Source organism: Falco cherrug, chromosome 5, assembly GCF_023634085.1.
Source record: "Falco cherrug isolate bFalChe1 chromosome 5, bFalChe1.pri, whole genome shotgun sequence".
In the NCBI taxonomy this organism is placed as follows: Eukaryota; Metazoa; Chordata; class Aves; order Falconiformes; family Falconidae; genus Falco; species Falco cherrug.
Genome location: NC_073701.1, coordinates 27,626,800 through 27,645,908, shown reverse-complemented (window position 1 = coordinate 27,645,908; position 19,109 = coordinate 27,626,800). Strand labels below are relative to the sequence as shown.

Here is a 19,109-nt window from a genome sequence, read left to right as displayed (position 1 = left end):
CATTTAAATCACTGGATTTGTGATGTCCCATGTGCTTCAGTGGGAACTCAGTAGTACAGAGATTGTACTTTCATGGCCTTTTCTCAATGCTGCACTGCTTCTGTTTCTCAGCGGTCAGACAGACAATATTCTTGAGTTGTGTAGTCAAGGCAGTCTCACACACAAGAGGTAAGCTAAAGATAAGAGCTCCAGTTTTAACCCTAGACCACCAGTTTACAGATGTGGCTAGACTTCCAGATGCTTTTCATAACTCACCTGTTGATGGGAGCAGACCAATAATGGCATGCAAAAATGTCTCTTGATAAAGACACGTTTAATAGAGGTTTTGTTTGGTATTGAATAATGACTAGTTGAAAAAAATACTGCTTTCTGTCTGGACAGGGAGTATTGAAGGGCTTTCTGCTCACTGCACGCTGAAATATGTGGCTGTTCTGCAGCCTTGGGGTTGTATATTCTTTATTCAGAAATAGCAGGAAGGAGAGTACAGAATGTATATGTCTTATTTAAATGTGAGTGACAGTGTAATTCCTAGTACACAGAGAGGCATATGCTCTGCATTCATGTTCCCAGGTGCCCCTTAGACAAACTTATTTTCTTTCTAATCATGAAAGCCTTTTAACGTACTCTTCTGTTGGAGTAGCAGGTGTTAACGTGTGTAGAGTAATTTACGGTGAGAGCTAAAACTGTGAGATCTTGTTTGAGTTACAGAAGTAATGTGTTTTAAGTGGATTATACAAGCTATGCTACCCTGGCACTTTTTTGCTTAAAACCAGATGGGTTTAACACATTCCAGGCTCTGACTACTTGGATAATTATAAAAATAAATGTGATTAGGAGTGACAGGTGCAACTGGGATGAGCAGTTTTCAAAGTGTGGATGGTGGTGCACCATTGATCTGAAGAGTACCTGCAGGTGGCCTGCTCTGCTTGTGCAACCAGAGACACATCTGATGAGGTTACAGACACTTTCTGTGTGGGTACGTGCATCCATCTGCTTTGCAGTCAGTACAGCTGTAACTGGTCTGCCTGGCACGCCATCCATGGAGTTATCTGATAAGCGCTGAGTCTAGAACCTGCGTAGATAATGGCAAGCTGTGCAGCAGAAAGGATACAAGCAGATTTTCAGAGACCAGTTGACTTGATCGAGTTGGCAGCAATAAACGTCTTCATTTGGGGGTAGAAGTGACTGGGTAGGAATGCAAGAAGGGCTTTGAGCTCTGTGATTTTATTGTTTATTAATTTGGGGGAAAGGACTTATTTTTTTATTTTAATTTTTTTTTCTTTATTAAGTTTCCTTGCCTAAATGGCATTTAGGAGTTTATTGGATGAAGCTTCCTATTGCGCTGCCAGAAGGCCTCTGCGGTGTGAGCCACTAGTAGCCCTCCACCTTGTTCTGCTCCCACTGGGTGGGTGTAGGTATCACTGGCTGCCAGACGAGGGGAGAGGGAGGTAAGGCAGAGCATTGGTGCAGCACTGGTTTGTGAGAGCAATGCTGTTGGGTGGTACAGGGTCATTTTCAAATTACAGTTTCAAAGGCAGAGCTTGTGAAATTGCTGGATTGGAGTTAACTTTAGCTGGTTCTAGATACGAGTGAGTTACAGCTGGGGCTGAAACTCGGCTTGGGATTTTGCAGCAAACATAGTTATGTGCTTTGACTTAATTAGGAAACCTGACTTCATTTGATTTGAAGGAACGCGAAAAGAGAAATAGGTACAAAGATAAGTTTGTGATCATAATAACTGTGGGCAGAGATTTTGCTCTCCTCATTTGCTTTAGAAATCTCGCAGCGCCTTCCTGCGTGCCACCTGTGCGTTCATCTGCTGTTGACATTAGTACGAGCAGCATGCACGGAAGGCACATGCTCGCAGCCTGCCTGGGCTCTGAGCTAAAGATACGAATCCATATTGCAGATCTGTGGGTATAACTACATAGGAGCTACACTGGACAGTATCTTGGCAGCAGTAGGAGGAACTAGAGTAAGAAATTAGGTCAAGCAGATTAGTACTGTGTGAAATGTTGTGCCCTACTGAACTTTATTTCCGAGTTAAAGATCGGAGTGCTGACATGTTGGCTGGAATAAGAGTGTCTTCTTCCTGAGGTGAAGGAAACTACAGGTTGGCGGTAAGTCCCCACCCCCATCTAGTTAAAAGAAAAATTAAACTGTTTTCAATCAGTAGTTAGAATAAGACCCAATTTAATTCCTTTGGAGACAAGAAGATTATTGTCTGAGCACTTGGAATGGACTGCAGGTGCATATTAGCCTCCCTTTTCACCCATAGCTTCACATCAATGGCTCGAAGAGAAAAAGCATATGATACATTATTTGGAAGCAGCAAATTTTTTTTGAGGCACAGTGTTGCATAAGGTCAGTGTTGATATGCAGCTAGACCTGCAAATGCTGATCAAGTGCTGTCTGTTCCTGCTGTGATTGCCTGGAGCACCTGGGCAGCGGCTTTCTGGCGTTTGGGAACTCTGGCAGCAGAATAATAAGTGAGGGGCTTATTGATTACAGGAGTCTGTTTTACCACTAAACAGTTACCTTTCTGACTGGTGTATGCTTCAAGAGCTGCATCACCGAACACATCTCTGACAGCGATAGGTTGGGAGTACCAAAAGCAGATGTGAACTGACTAGGAATATTGCACTGAAAAATAGCAGTGCATTCAGAAGAAGGGTTGTTTCCCTGATTTTTATGACTAGCCCCCTTTCCTGTGGTCTGAAATTTTCCTTCTATTAGGTCACGTTTGTAACCTCTCCATTACACCACCTTCCTTTTGATTTCATATCGTAAATGGGGTGAGAAAAAGCCTCTTGTTTAGCTTCTCTGATTGATTGTAGCTTTATATATCATCTGTTACTTTTTGTCACTTGCCATTTTTTAAACTTAAAACCTCTGACTTAAGTATTTCGTTGTATAGCGATTTATCCACAATAAGAATACTCTCTACTGGACTTACCCAAATTCCTTCTATTATTGCAAAATCTTTTTTGAGATGAAGAGACTGGACTGTGCACACTATTCCAAGCATGTCCTCTACAGATTTGTGTTGAAAGATAAAGTGTAATGGTAATACTTCCTTTACTGATCATTACACCCACTAAAAAACGTAAACGCATTTTTCTTTTGATCACTGCTTCCATGTGGAGTAGATATCGTTGTCTGACACCTTCACAGTTCTCCCAAACTCTTATATTTTTTTTAAAGTTAATTAATATGGTTAATTAAGAACGCAAGAAGGCATGTGGGTTAAGGCAGATTGTTTCGTCTAGGCTTGCCTGATGAAGAATTGTTTACCAGATGTCACCTGACATATTTCCTAGTGTGGCTTGGTATCTGAAGTTCCTCCTCACCTTCTCTGTTCTTTGAGAAAAATGCAAATAAATTGATATTATCTATGCTGCTGCTCTCCTGATGCTAATCCACCTTTCCAGCTCAAGAACATGTAGCAATTTTGCTGATAGGATGAATTCTGTGTCTCTCTCCTCTCACCTAACTATTTCAGTGATGACTGCCATTTCATAGGAGTTTGATCGATGCTTAACAGAAAGGAAAACCATACCTGCAGAAAAATCCCAAGGGTTATAATTTTGCAGATTCACTGCTAAAGTATGTTTTGGTTTTCCAGGAACTTCTATGAACTGTGGCAAAACTGCTAAATTAAACCAGGAGATACTCATTAACCTTGAGAATCAATGCCTGCCTCATAAACTGGTGATCTGAGTGTTCTTATGGATTTGTTTTATCATTAGTCAGCATTCATGGAAGAGCCTTAAAATCTTTTTGAAGCACTGTCATTATTTTGGACACTAAAAATATTAGAAAAAATGTATTTTTTCCTTATTAGCAACTTCTCTGTCTCAGTATTTTTTCTTCTGAACAGCTGACTCTATGGATTTTAGTCTGCAACACCTGGACATTTTGGAGCTCAGTGCTTGCAAGAGCAGAATGCTGCATATTGGATTTAAGGGGGAGAGCAAATGACAAATCAGGAATTTGAATTTTATCTGGATTTTTGATGAGCTTGTTTCTCCATAGCTTTGCTAAGGTGTTCTCAGACTGGAAAACAGTATCTTGGTCCAGGGTTGTTCTGCTAAAGTGTAGTTAATACAGTATGAAAACTGTTCTTGAATATTGTGCATTTGGACGGATTGTCAGCAACATGACAGTGATATCCCAGACACCATGGTTTGTGTATTTAGCACACAAATGAGGTCATGAGAAAGCCTGTCACAAAGGCTGGAAAGGATGAAAGGGTAATTTTTATCACAAAATCCCAGTGGAGGCAGCCACCTCTCCTCTAGCACACACAATTGTGTATTCTAATCAGTGTCTGCAAGGCTGGGGATGTTCAAGGTCTCCCTAAACTATCTTGACAGATGTGAAAGACTCAGGCACTTCTGTCGAGTGGCTGCTCTAATGGCCAACTTGCACTGAAGAGCAGAAAACACTTCCGACATACTCCATCTGGCCTACTTCACGGCCACCCAAACTTGATTGATGGTTGTTCGGGTTCCAGCCAGCCAGAAAATAAAAGAATGGAGTATTGTCAGGATTCAGGAAACATTTTGCTTTAACTGCTGAGAGAGGAGGAATTTATTTTTATAGAGCTGGGTTGCCTGATAGGCTTTATTTCTTTTTGCACTCTTTCCATCACTCTCATTCTTCCTCTTACTCTCACTATAACTCTTGTACTTCTAGCTATTTGTTCTTCTGATTAAGATAAAATTAAATAGAATAAGCAGTCTGCCTGCTCTTTCTGCAATGTACCCTTCATATTTTGAATTATGTTCCTTTCTGATAACTTTTTCTCCTGGCTGTATTTAGTTCTTTTTAATAAATCTCCCTTCCCAACTTTTTATCAATTTACGATAGATCTGATCTTTGCGTTAACTTTATCCTGGCTCAGCTCAGTCCTTGCCACATAGGAAAGCAATTCCAGCTAATGTTGGAAAACATTAACACTGCTTACACAACTAATGTCTTTAATAACTGGGGTGGTATCCAAAGATCATATCCCCAACATGAAGTGTTTGGAAAGGTTTCTCACAGGAAGACAAGACCTACCCGCGATGTTAATGGCTGTAATCTCTTTCGTGTAATGCAGATCAGGTACAGCATTTGAGAGGCTAGCAAGGTGTCAGTGCAGTTCCCTGTGTTTGGCATGATGTGCATGCTACTGCAGCAGAGGAAAGACTCCGTGTGGTTTTAATAATATCATATTGTTTGAAGAGCTTTACTTAAGAGTTTAGTGAAATACAAATAATCTGCATTACACAATTTCTTTTATCCAGCAATCTTTACAGGCAGTAGTTAGCTAATCCTGCTATCACTCCTTGGAGCTGAGGAAGTACAATTTAAAGGCAAGCAATAATTGAGAGTCAGAAAGGCTAAATGATTTTCCAGGTTGACAAAGTATCAGTGGCCAGTCTGGGCACTCAGCTAGGAGCTGCTGACTCTTGGCTCCATGCTCTAACTAGTAGCTGCTGCTCCCTTTTATCCTAGTCTGCAATTAGATTTATCTGAATGTGACAGTTTACGTCAAGTTGAGTGTCTGAACTCCGGTCTTTAATTAGGGTCTTTGGTTTTGATATTAGAAATCTCAGTGGACTTAGCTTGGTGTCAAAACATAGAGCTGGACTTTCGTTAATGAGGAGGTATTTCCCTGTCCTTACTTTGGTGCCAGGAGCAGAAAACAACATGTGTTTTTTGAATACTACAGTGGCAGCCTTGATTTCTACCTGCAGAGAGGGCATCTTACTCAGAGTACAGTGCCAGGACAGACTGACTGTGCTTTGGCTGCTGACTGTTGCAAAGAACTAACAGTGGTGGTGTCTGAATGAATTGCTCCCCTGATACGTAGGTATTTGTTGCTCAGACAAACTGAGTGCTGCACCCATGAAAAGGACCTCCTGCAGCCCACTCCATTTTGCATGTTGGACAATCTGTTCTTTACGGGGTGCCCTCCCTCAAATTTGCCTTTGTGCAGCCGCAGGGTGTCTGCTTCTAAAGAGTAGCTGGAGGGGATACAGAGGGATAAGGAATGACTTGTTAGGACTGTGATTTTCTTTTGTCTGAAAGATGCTGGTGTCTCCTGTTTTGGCATCATACTCATGCTGTACCTCCCTCTGTAGATTTTAGAATTCCCCATCTTTAATGTAACTCATTAGTCGTGCAGGCATGCAGCTAGCGTAATAATTAGTATTACAGGAGGCAGAATAATAGGATCTGCTCAAACTAATTAGATATAAAAATGAGGGATTTTCTCATATTGGGAAACAGCTGTGGTAGTTAATAGAAACCTGAAAGGCAAAACTGGGAAGTTTTCCTCTTGCTCTAAAGGATGAGGCAGGTTTATTGAAGAATAGCCTCTGGCACTGACTGGGAGCCTGCAGTGAAATACAGTGATGTGAGCTCTGTGGGGCAGACACTGGCAGTGGATGCCCAGTGGGAACAGCATAGCTGGCTGTTATTATTGTTGATATCATTGTGATTATTTGTATTGCATGAGTGCCCAGAGGCCCCAGCTGAAAAAGGGTGCCATTGTACTAAATACTGCGTAAACATTGTGAGAGGCAGTTTTTCCATGAATAATTTATGCCTTATGGAGCTGAGAAATGTGGAAACCAGGAGAAGAAACAGTGGTCTAGAGGGGTGAGACCGCGTACTAAATGCTTGGTTGTGTTTCCTTGTGCCCCTTGCTAGTCTGAGGACAAAGCTTGTACTTCGAGATGCAGTAAAACTCACCGGAAACTTCAGGCTCCGAGACATATCTCTGTGATTTGGCTCCTTGCTGCCATAAGATGAGGAAATATGATTTTTCTCAATTTAAGTGGGAATAAGAGTAAGCCACATAAGGCAAATAAAAGACAATGGTGGTTACAGTGTGAATAAGCCTCAAGCTGCTAGTAAGCTGCCACTGCAGCCCATAACTAATAAAGTTTGGTTGTCTTTTAATAGTATTTTTCTGCTTCCATTTCCTTATGTTTCTTGGAGGCTTTGCCCTGTAGTCTCCCTTGAGACTGCTTTACTACCTTCGACAAATTATAGTTTAAATAAATAATTTGAATGCATTGTCAGATCATAACATAATACCAATCTTATTGACACAACCCTGATTTCAGGGAGCAGAAAATGCTTGTAGGAGAGGGAGAAAGAGAAATCTTTTTAAAAAAGAAGTATTTTTCCATTTTTAGTTGTTCTGCAGCTTTTGCAGATGTTTTTGAGAAGAAAAAGTTTGGAAAGTTTCATGGGAAACCTAGACCTCCGTGTATTCTCACTCCCTGGTTTGTATTTCAGGCTACTATTTTTTTCTATGCTGCCCCAAAAGATGAAAAACTGGAAGTGACAAATGTTCTTGTTTAACCCTCCTGTGCCTGCAGGAGTTTCTTTTAGGGTTTAATACAGACCTTTGTGGGTGAGGGTTTAAACAGCCTTGTGTGTGCCAATTCTGTTACATGCTCATTGTCTCACTTTCCTGGCTTGCAAGAGCAGTCCAGCCTCCTTGGCATTCGTCAGTGCCCTTGAGTCATGAAAATGCCTGAAGCTGTGGGATTTGCTGTGATAAAAGATACGCCATCAGCAAATGTTTACACTCATTACTGTTCCTAGCAGTGAAACAGAGAGAAAGCCCTGTTCCTTCCTTTCTGTCCTTTCCTTTTCTACTTCTTCACTTCCTTTCCTTTCAGGCTTTCTTTTTTTCTCCTTCTTTATCCCTCCATCTTATTTTCGATGTTGCCATCTGTCTATCTTTTCTTCTACCTGTGCTTACTGTGAAAGTTTTGCAGGTGACTTTTCAGAGTGGGGAGCACTGATGAAAGCCAAGCCCCTGTCCAGTGCCCTGAGGGTAGGTCCCATCTGGGTGGGGTAGGTGCAGAAAGCACAACTGAGAAATGAGTGTGTCTGGTTTTCAAAAACCAACTAAATGAAACAGGGTCTCAATTCACAGTATATCACAAATAACTTTCTGCTAAATAACTATTTATAGAGAATATATATGCTTATATGTAACATAGATCTCAGTTTGACGTAGAAACGACCTTGGTGTGTGATCTTTTTGCTGTATAGGTATATGCCAAACTCCAAATGGATTGTTAATACTCCTCTGTTTTCAGTCGTCTTCTGCAGACGTGTGAATGCAGAGAGTAAACTGAGTGTATCAGTCTGTGCCTGCACCTGTCTCGCTGGCATTAAGAGGGATCTTGTGTACAGCAGACAGAGGGCTGAAGAGCCCGACAGGACTGGGTCCCTCTTGTGCTGAGCACAGAACATGTCAGAGAACAGCAGGAAAGCCCATACTCTACAGAAGCAGCAGTAGAAGTGTACCAGAGGCACATGAGAAACGGCAGCAAACAGAAAAGCAAAGTGAGCTACTTCTGGAAATCACTTTCCGGTTAGCCAGACCCCTCCTGCAGTCTCCAGTTGCAAAACAGGCTTCCCTTGAAAAGTTTATCCATTGTAGTCTTTTGAATACTTACTCTTAAGACTCTAAAATCTTAGATACCTGTAAACCAGATGTAAAGAAAATGAGATGAAATTTTCGTGATCTTTGTGCAAATAGGCCATTTAGCAAAATCAGAAAATGTGTGTGTCTTTGTGGTCTTTTGTGTGTCTGTGCCTAGGCAATTTTGAAACCTCTCCCAAATATTTGAATGAAGAAAATCACCAAAACCAAACCTTTCTGATGAAAATCCTTGGTTTGAGCAAATTATCTCTTAAAAAAACACAACCCTTTCTCTTATTCCTGACTAGTTTAAGTAAGGATGTTAAAGGGAACATTTTTAATATCTTACATCTTTATGTCAGGTTCAAGCAATGGCTTCTGACTGTCTGAGGTTGTTTCAGGGCTTTGCAGGTGGCTTTAGAATAAGTTGGATTAATTTTCCCCTGCATTTACTTCTTTTTGCAATTCCAGTGAGAAAGAAAATGAGTGAAGCTTTTTCCATGAGTGGCTTTTTGGTCCATTTTTTTGTCAGATATGTTAGTGTTTGTTACAGGCATAAGTCTAGCTGTTCTCCATTCACAACACGCGCTGCAACATGCCTTCCTGGCTTATACGGTGCAGCTTCAGCCTTGAGGTTTGAATTGGGTCCATCTTGTGTTCAATAGGAAACAAATCCAAGTCTAGCCAAAATGGAAATTTAGCAAAGTGAGAAGCAGAACAGAATCTGCTGGAGAGGAGTGACTGGAAGAGTGGAGAAATTGAGAAATGCTTAGAGACAACTAGAGAAAGCAACTCAATCTCACAGAGCTGAAGTGTAAAGGATATAATAAATTGTAATGTATTAATAAAGAAAAAGTCACATCAAGGTCACCGATTCATTGTAGACTTGCCTTCTATGTCTGTTTAGCTATTGGAGTGGTGCTTTTTTTCCCATCCAGTAGAACTGTATTGCTCAAAGAGGCTTTTCAGAATTTGTTTTGGAACAACATTTCTGTGGTAATGTAGTTTTTCCTTCTTAAACCATTTGCAATACATAAATGCTGTATATAGTGCAGGAACATGGGAAGAAAAGGAATTAAATGGCTATGAAATGTTCTCTTTCTCTAGAAGCAGCAGAAGAAAAAACACATTTAAAGGTTATTTAAGAAATCAAGGGATTTGTTTCTACAATCATGGAAATCACAGGATAGTGCAGTTTTTGATCCTAGAGAGCAGGGTGAACCTCTATAGAGTGAGATTTTTTCCACCAAGGGATATAATCCTTGGCTTCATCAAAGACTTCATCAAGACTGCTCCCTTCCACATGGCTTGACATTTTACCCTGAAAATTCAGAATTTCCTTGCACGCAATGGCACTATTGCCCTGCACCACCATAAGCAGCCAGGTGCTTTGGAAAATTTGTCCCAATGAGAGGTAGAGAGCCCTTTAGAAAACCTGCCTCCCTCTTTACTCAGTGGAACTGAGTGCTAGTTCCTGGGAGAACTTTCCTGTACTCCTAGTGTCAAGATTCTTCACTCTAAACTTCCATCAGCACAACTTTTGCTATTTTGAACGGTTTATATTACTTTCAGGGATACTGCTTGACTTTTATATACACGAGTTCAGCAGTGCCATGCGTGAATTGTTACCTTCTTTTCAAGAAATGGAAATAAATACCTACAAATCTTTGCTTACAAATCTTGGCTTCCGTTAAAATATTCTTACCTCCCTTTTGTGCCTTGTACGTTAAGAGTGGCTTTGAATGGTGTTTGGCTCCTGGTCAACATAATTACTTTCCTTTGCCGCTTGCATAGTAAGAATAAGGCTCCAGAATAAGAATGACTTTTTAAAGAGGGCTGCTGACATTCCCAAATTGCATAGAGAAAGTTCTGTTTATCAAACTAATTTGTTTACTTGGTAAGATCCTCAGTGGGATTTTTGTTACCAGTCATCACAGACCCATAGAAGGGAGTCCAGTGCTAATCCATGACCACACAGCTTTTAATCCTGCAAATAATTCTTAGGCTGACAGCTATTCATAAGGTTATTCAGGTGATGAATGACTAGATAATCCAGTGTGTGTGCATCGACACAGTTCGTTCTTGCAGGGCTGTTTGTACAATGCTACATGGGTGTTTTTTATTTTGCTGGAAGTGCTCTAGGTTCCAGCAGGTAGCGGAATGACTGTGCAGGGCTTGGTTGCTGTGCCCTGCAGGGGCTGCCAGGTATTCTGAATTGGCTCTTTGCCTGTGCCCCCTCGTCCAGGATCCCAGCCTCCATCGGAGCAAGAGCACTTCCAGGCAGTCTCTCACTGGGGGATAAGAGGAAAGGAGGAAAGTGTATGCTGAAAACCAGACAAAAATGTTGAAGACACTTTTGTCATCCTCATTAATATTCTGGAGCATATGTAGCTCACTCTTCTGGTACTTTTGTTTTGCTGCAAGGATGCACGGGGATCGTAAAGATAAGTATTTCCTTGATGTGAAGAAAGCCAGAGAGAAGACATAGTTCCTTCTGCTGCTTTCCTTACCGTAGCTGTGTGCTGAGCCACACTGGAGGTGGAAGGGCAGTTTAGTTGGGGCACTCGGAGCAGTAGGCAAACAGGTACCTCGTCCATTCCCTCGACTGCACAGCCTGCTCGCCCGAGCGTTGAGAGACAGCACGCACTCGGTGTTGACCCTGGCATTGGTATCTGTAGGAGAAATACCTTTGACAAGGCATTTAATGTATTTAAATTCATGAGTTTAATTTTAAATATCCATCATATTTACATACTTTTCATAAAGTTTTATGTTAAGATGTTCCAGTTGGTGGCCCACTATGCATCGCCAGTAAGATCTGGAGAGCAGCATAGTGGCTTCCCCAGCATCAAGGCTGTTTCAGTGGGCACTGCTTGATGGGTTACTGTAATTTTTGGTGGCAGGCTGGGACCACACGAAGAGGCCTGATATGAGATGGCTGAACCAAAGGTCTTGCATTCAGTCTGTGCTAAGATTAAATAAATATCAATAATTTTCATGTATGGAATAGGAATCTGAATGGGATTATTTGAAACAAATGTATGTAGGGATCTTTCTCTCACTTAACTGGTAGATGGCTCTAGCTGGTGCTGGGGTAGGAGACTGCTGAGCTTTCAGGTCACTGGCACTGTACTCCCAGCTGGTCAGGACTTTTGAGCATGGTGTCAGTGCTGACACTGGTGGCATGGTGACCCTTTTAGTCAAGCCTGATTGCTCTGGGAAGGGAAGCATTGGCAGACCAAGTGATCAGGGTGACGTGGATCCCAGTGTGGATGTGTGAGCTGACCTGGTAGCATGTCGTAAAAGTTGAAACAGTACTGTAGGGTGAACAGAGATGAGGGCAATAAAAGCCTGAATGACATAAAGAGTAGGTCTGAGCAATGAGGAAACACAAACAAAGTACTTCTAAAAGCAACTTCATACTTCGTTAGTCATGGACATACTGTAGTCTATAGCCTGACCATAGTAAAAGCAGGTGAAGGGTAGCTGTGAACAGACTTGTGCATGAGAGCATGAGCAGCAACATTTTCATGGGTAAGTACCTGGATATTGGCATCTGTGGTAGGACTTTTAAAGGAGCCTAAGGACTTGGAAATATTTTAGCAGTCGTCTTTTTTCTTTTTTTTTTTTTATATGACCACAACTCTGTGTGTGTGTGTCATTTCATAGAGTGAATGTGCTTTGCATCAATACAGCTTACCTGTCTGAAAGATGAAGCTGTGGTGGTGTGAGTACCTTTAATGTGAGAGGAGTTATGTCCCACACATGAGGGTTTTACTCTGCTGAGGCACAAAGCAAAATGACTTGTCTTTGTAGGTAGATGGCTTTGGTAGTTTGGGTGAAATGCGGATTATCACGGAGTAGACAACAGGGGGGGAATTGAACTTTTGCTAACAGGAACAAATACAGACCCACAGGGCTAAGTGCAAATGGATAAATGGTGGGTTGTCTGGTACCTCAAGTCAAGTGAGGATGGGGACCTGATGTGATCACACGAGTCCAGACCAAAACCTTCTCCTGGTGGTGACTTCACCCCTACTGTGAACTGCACATACTCTTCAGTACAGTCTTGTTAGTGGTCTGCCCACATTCATATGTCTCGTTTGCTTTTAGTAAATTTAGCTGTAGTTTGCAGAATGCCTTTCTGCTTGTGCTGGGTCTAAATAGATTTTACAGATTTCAGTGCTGGTCTAATTGTTAAAATGCTGCTGTTTCTGTCAGAGAAAGCAGTGGAGTGGGGGAAGAGAGAGTGAGAGGGAACATAGTCAATATGGAATCCAGAAGGGTCAGAGATACAGAGGGAAAATTAAAGGAAATGGAGGGCATGGATAAAAGAGGATAGGAGACAGGAAATTTTTAGGGTGAACTAAAGGTTTAGCTGAAAGCAAATTAGATATTAACTTAATGAAAAATGACATGTTGGGATGACAGGTTGTACAATAGTGCCAGATTCTGTGAATGGCTCCAGACTGCAGGCATACATACACACGCACACGCAAACACAGACACACAGACAAAGGCAGGTGGGAAAAAAAAAAAAAAAGTTCATTTTCACATCTTCAAACAAAACCAAATTACTTCTTGTTTTAAATTATAATCCCTTTAAATGATAAGCAAAGTAAGGGAAAGAGAATTTAGAGCAGATTATGTTGCTAAACATGAAATAGGTATTTTATTTTGCTTTGACTAAAGGATAATTGGAAACAATTTTTGTCTTGTGGAAAAAGATGAAGAAGAAAGTGTGATTTGAAACACTAATAAACAGGAAAAACAACCATCAGGGAAATGTGATAACTTAAGTCTGCTCAAGGTACTCTGGCTCTAACCATAGCTGAAAGATGTCAGTGTAGTTCCCTTGACTTTAATCCAAGTAATTTGTTTCACCAAAGCTGATGGTTGCTTGACTGTCTATATTATGCAAACTTTTCAGACAGAAAAGAATCATATTCACAAAGAAGAATACCACCTTAAGGGCCAAGTGCTTTTCTTCGTATACATGGTGATACCTGTTATTTAACCTGAGATGATTTTTGGTGGTTTGTTTGGGTTTTGGATTTTTTTGTTTGGATTTTGGTTTTTTTTTGGGGGGGTGGGGGGCGGGGAGAGGGGGCAGGGGATGATTGTCTTTTTTGAGAAGGAAGAAACAAAGGCAGGATTCAAAGGAGGAAAGTGAAATCTCGGTTATGCAAACATGGGTCTACTGCCTTGCTCTTTTGTTACAGGAGAGGTGTTTCACGGAAACTCAGTTTCTGTCTCTGTAGTGGTCCTCCAGTGTTCTGTGCTGTGTTCTGTGGTGGTATCCATAAGGATTTATTCACATTCCCAGTGAGAGCTGTTATTTTCCCCGTTGCAAGGTGACATGTGATACAAGTGTGCCCAATCCTTTTAGTTCATACTTATTTTTTAGGTCCCTCTGTGAGTGTCCTTTAGCTGTAGGAATGCCAGACTACCCTACAGCACAGTGAAAGTTACCACAGCTGGTAGTATAGTGTATAAACTTGCACTTGTACCTTCGCATCATTCCCATATTTACCCCAAATTTATCAGAGAAGCAGATGATCCCTGGTCCTTTCCCTGTCCTATCAGTACCAGCTGGCTGGACAGACCATGCTCTAATGACTTCAGGCCAAGCTTCAATTGCTTCTCAAGTGTACGTAGGTGTTTGTCCCAGACAAAGGGGGAAGATTTGGCAATGGGGAAGCTGAAGAAACAAGTGAGCTTTCTCACCATGCTCTGGAGTTGCTCTCATATTCAGAGAAAGCCAAAGGCTAACAATGAAGTAGAAAGGAAGCAAGGGAAGGGTATGTGTGTGGGTAGTGTGTGCAAAGCTTTCTTCCAGCTCTCTGCTGAGCCATGACCCGGTTTCTCCAGGAGCTGCCTGCTGTTTTCTTATTTTTGGAGCAAGTTCCTGAGACATTGCTTTGCATGTCAAAGAGGGTCAGCCACTCAGATAGGAAGGGTTCTGTACTGGACCCCCCTTTACATCTTCTCTAACACTTTGGCTGTTCCTTTTTTTTGTTGTTGTTTTGTTTTGTTTTCTTTCTGTTTTCCCTTCCCTCGTTCAGAACGAGGAAACAAAAATAGTTCTTACATGCACAGGGAAAACAAGGGGAACTTTCAGGGGTATTAAATGAATTTTATCACAGTGACTGCTAGACACTGATTTTTTATGGTTATTGTTATCTTGACAGAATCCAAGAAGAAGAAAAAGGAAGGCAAGAAACAAGAGAAGATGCTGGATTAATGGAGCCAACTTGGGCAATATGAGAAAGGGACATCAGCAAACATGATCAGTTAACAGTTTCATTTATACCTAGGCATTTTATCCTAAAATTATTTATAGCTTAATAGTACCATAGAAAGAAACAAGCAAACACAGAAAAAAAATCCTTTTTTTTATGACTTTAGTATTTTTAGTGTATAACCCTAACAACAGTTTTTAGAGACCTGTAATAAAGGACTCAACACTCATTTAGAAAATTACATCTATTGTATATTGAACAATGTAGAGGTTTTTTAAATATTTTTTTTCTCAAGTCTTGCTGTAGGTCTCAATCTGGTAATTACTCCATGCAAGCAGAACCTGAACCGGTGTGGAGCTCTGCTGAAGCCAGTGGTGCCCTGTGTGAATACAGGAATCTGGCTGGATGCAATTATATTTAAGATTGGGACCTTCTATGTGAAAACAACAGACTTGTTTCTTAAGTTCTTATTACATCTGAATAACTGTATGAAATGATTTGTTTAAGGAAAGGATGGGGGCATTTTGTTGAGTATTTACAGGCATAAAATTCTTTTGGATGTGTGGTGAATGTTCTTTCCAAAATACCACCGTCTCTGGGTAAAAACAGTAGCACTCCTATCCTTGGCCATTTTTTAGATGTTGGCAATTAAAACTCTGAAATCTTTCAACACTTGGACGTAATCAAGATTTTCTAGCAATGATTTTTCCAAGTGGAATGATAGCAAAACTTTCCATTTTTTAGCATATCAACAGCGGTGGATGGTAGTGTCCTCTGTTTTACCTATAAAAGCTGAAAAATGCTTTCTTTTATATGTTTCTTTTGCCAGAAAGGAGAATATCACCTGTCTGGCTGGAATTGTTGCAATTCTGAATGACTCGACACCCTTTTGTATCATGGGAATCTTCCTGTTGATTTTAATTATAGCTGGTTGAAAAATAATGTCTGGTGGGAAGTAACAGAAGAAATCTGTTTGGAAACTGCCAGAGATAGTTCGTATTTTTGATTGAAAAATTTGTGGGACTTGAAACCAATAGGAATGAAATTAATTTTTTTTTCTCTTTTAGTAAAGCAGAAGAGATTTTTATACAAGCAAAAACACCTTGGAAGAGCTCAGTAAACATAAAAGTAGTTCTGTGTTGTTTTTTTTTTATTTAAATGGTCTGCAGGGAAAAAAAAAAAAGAGACATTATAACCAGCTGGTTTTCAGTTTGTTCAATTTTACGTATTTTAAATGATAATAAGTCCTGAGAGAAGTAAAAAAAATAGAAAAAAGGTCTGACAAAGGACTGGTGTGTCCCTGGGTAAAGGGTTGTTTAACAAGCTAAACAACCAGCAGATCAGACATTTTAGAGGAAACATAAGGGATTTCAGTGCCCAAATTAATTTCAAAATCATTGCTTTAAATTCTAAATCTTGAAATTCAACGGTAAGAAGTAAGCTTTGCCATATGTTTAGGCTGCAGGCTTGCCTGCTGATAAAGAGGAATCATCCCCCTTGTACTCCCGCGGGTACCCACCAACTTCAGCGAAGCTGCAGCAGGGTGTGTTCATGTGAGTAAATCACATTATTCTCCTGGTATTAGCTTACAGATGACCAGAGAATCTTTTTCCAGACTAACATCACTCCTGTTTTCTATGCAAAAAATTTATAAGAATTGTAGAGCATGCCCTCTTTTTTTCTCACATGGAGGGTATGGCTGATCTGAACTCACAGGGAGGCAAGTCCTTCTGTAGACGTTCCCAAACACTTTTGAAGCCAGCTAGCCAAGGCTGCACATAGCTCAAGGTTGACTAGTCACACAAGTATTTCCCAATCTTCTTGGGTGTGTTTTGCAGTCTGTGTTGATGTCCTTGTTATATTGACTATGCAGTTAGACATACCCGAGCCAGTGTTACAGTTAAAAATGTCCCCAACATGTGGTGGTTGTGCAATGACCAAATCCAAAATCACAAAGGCTCATATTTGGGTGGCTCTGGGTGCTATTTGGTTTGTTTATGGTTTAATCGGGTCTACCTGTGCTTGTGCCTCAGACTTAAACTAATGGATTAGTAGGCCTGATTGAAAGCAAAGGGAGAAAGAAGCTTTTTCACTCACCAAAGGTTTGTCTGTCTAAATGCTGCATCAGTTTGCTTAAAGTGGTTCAGCTTTGAGTGCAAACACTGTTGCACCATTATATTACACTGGTTAATCTAGTCCATGTTTCATAGGGAGCTGGCAGGAGTTGGGAATGATGCTGAGACCAACAATTTGACTACCCTTTAGCAAACCTTAGATGTGACTTCTGATTTCCACCTCTGTGAGTAAGAAGAAAATAAATTCCTCTGTGTTTCCTCTGACACCTGATGGTCTTTATGATTAACTGCCCATCTGGCTTGTTAAAGGAGCATTCCTAACAGTTCTTGAAGGAGGCCAGTCAAGTTCCTACAGTGGTGTAGGGCCTCCATGGAGAGAGTTTACAGAAAACAAAGAAACAAACAAACAAAACCCCCAAACACATTAGGACCAGAAGAAAGCACCGCAGTCCTGGTAGCAAAGGGTGTGAAACAGGAGAAGAGCACTTCCTCTGTGGTACTCAGCCACATATGTTTGGATTTATACTGGAATCTTATTGTTGACCATAACTGGATTTGTATCTGTCATAGTTTATAAACAGTGAAGAAAATTTCCAAGAAATCAGCAGAAAACATTCTGTGGAAACTCTGCCTATGAAGGAGATGACAAAAGCAATTCGTGGTAGAACACCGATGAAGATTGAATAGAATAGGTCAGTCAGGTCAACTCTGAAGGGAGGTACCTGCTACCTGACAGGAGCAGTTGCTTCACTAGTGACATTATCAAGAAAGCAAGAGGCAAGTATCTAAACAAAACCTCTTCCCACCCTGTCTTGGTCAGTTTCCACTTGAGTTGTCCTGAAATTTCCCCTGATTTGCTTTCTGATCTTCTACCCTCTCTCCTTTGGGAGGGCAAGTTTGTCTGACAGGGCTGTGGGGGTGGCTACTTCAGATGAAATACGTGTTTTACCCTCTTGGTGCTATCCTGTTACAATGGAAAATGACTTAGCATAGGTGCATTGCTTAGCTAGTTTAACCGACTAAAGCTTGTTTCACGCATGTCCCTCTCAAGAAGTGGTTTCCATCTTCATTTGTTATAACTGTGATATGCTATGGGGAGATGACAGAAATCCCCCAAATGTCAGCCTTTTTCTGAGCACTGAAATCTCTTAGAAAAGAGAGGGGTGAGTTGCTGAACACCAGCTAGGATGAATCTGCATCCAGACTCTGGATTCTAGTAAGTTTGAACTTAGGGGAATTTTGATTATAGCTCCCTTCCCTTCCTCTAAGTAGGCTGAGCCCTGCTTCTGAGCAGTTAGGCCTGTCTATATCTTGATTCAAAACAATATTTGAGGAGTGGGGCATTTTCTGACTTCGACATGTCTCCTGACAGAAGTGCCCATATTGAAAGAGAGTCATTGCCTGTTAGCCTGGCATATTTAACGGGCTATTAAGTGCAGCAAAACCATAGGGCAAGGCTCCAGGAAGGGAAAACATTTGTTGTACATGCAGGTAGATACTAAGCTGTGAGTTAATGATTCTCATCTTCTAATTCCATAATGACATTCTGGACTGTACTGTTTTTTTCAAACAAGGAAAATTAGAAGCAATGAAAGAATAGTAATTATGAAACATATCAACAGACAGTGTTGGAGACTTTGTCAAGAAGAGACAGGTATGAAGCCAGGAGCATTTTATACAAACTTCTTTTGCATGCTTCTTGTGTAGGGGAGGCAGGATTACTGGCTGGCACATTTGTTTTTATGCTTTGCTTGATTTGTGCCTTAATGGAAACTAATCAAATGTGGAATGTTGCAGAGAGGCAAAGTCCTACTCCAACCTCAAAAGAATGTGTCCAACTGGAGGCAGTGTCAAAGGGAGACAATGGCATGTCTGTCTTTCCTGGTTTAGGGGTGCAAGTTATGATGATGTTGATAGGAGAAAACATATTTCTTTAACTTTGGTGTATGTCCTTTGCCACTTGGCATGTGGCAATGGACATTTCAGGTAAAATAATGGAGCATTAGGATGAACTAAGAGGAACTGCTTATGGAAACAGGCCTATAAAATGCCTGAAACTAACCATGTTGCTGGCAGAGAGCATCTGAAGATAAATATTGTGTAGCATTCCCATTGATGAAAACCCTTAACACATGATGAACTTTATCTGAGTTTCCTTAGTCTAATGTCACTGATGAGGGTGGGACAAAAGCCAACCTGACTTTCCCTCAGTCTAGGAACTGCAACAACATTAACAGTGTAAACCTGCCACTTTTCTAAAGCAAAATACTGGTGAGGTGCACCATTTTGACATGACACAGCAGTCTTTCACAGCTCCCAAATTCTTACAGGAATGGGAAGCAGTATGTCAGT

At 40.9% G+C, this 19,109-nt stretch overlaps 1 protein-coding gene across 1 annotated transcript in view; it reads left to right on the top strand.

Moving 5' to 3' along the window:
* The window catches only part of PTN (pleiotrophin), a 74,617-nt gene extending 57,596 nt beyond the window's left edge, over positions 1-17,021 (top strand). Inside the window, exon 5 of the mRNA XM_055711949.1 lies at positions 14,632-17,021. Within this exon, the coding sequence (XP_055567924.1) occupies positions 14,632-14,684 (53 nt within the window). The 3' untranslated portion in view covers positions 14,685-17,021. The remainder of the gene's footprint in view (positions 1-14,631) is intronic.
* Positions 17,022-19,109: the final 2,088 nt, after the last annotated feature.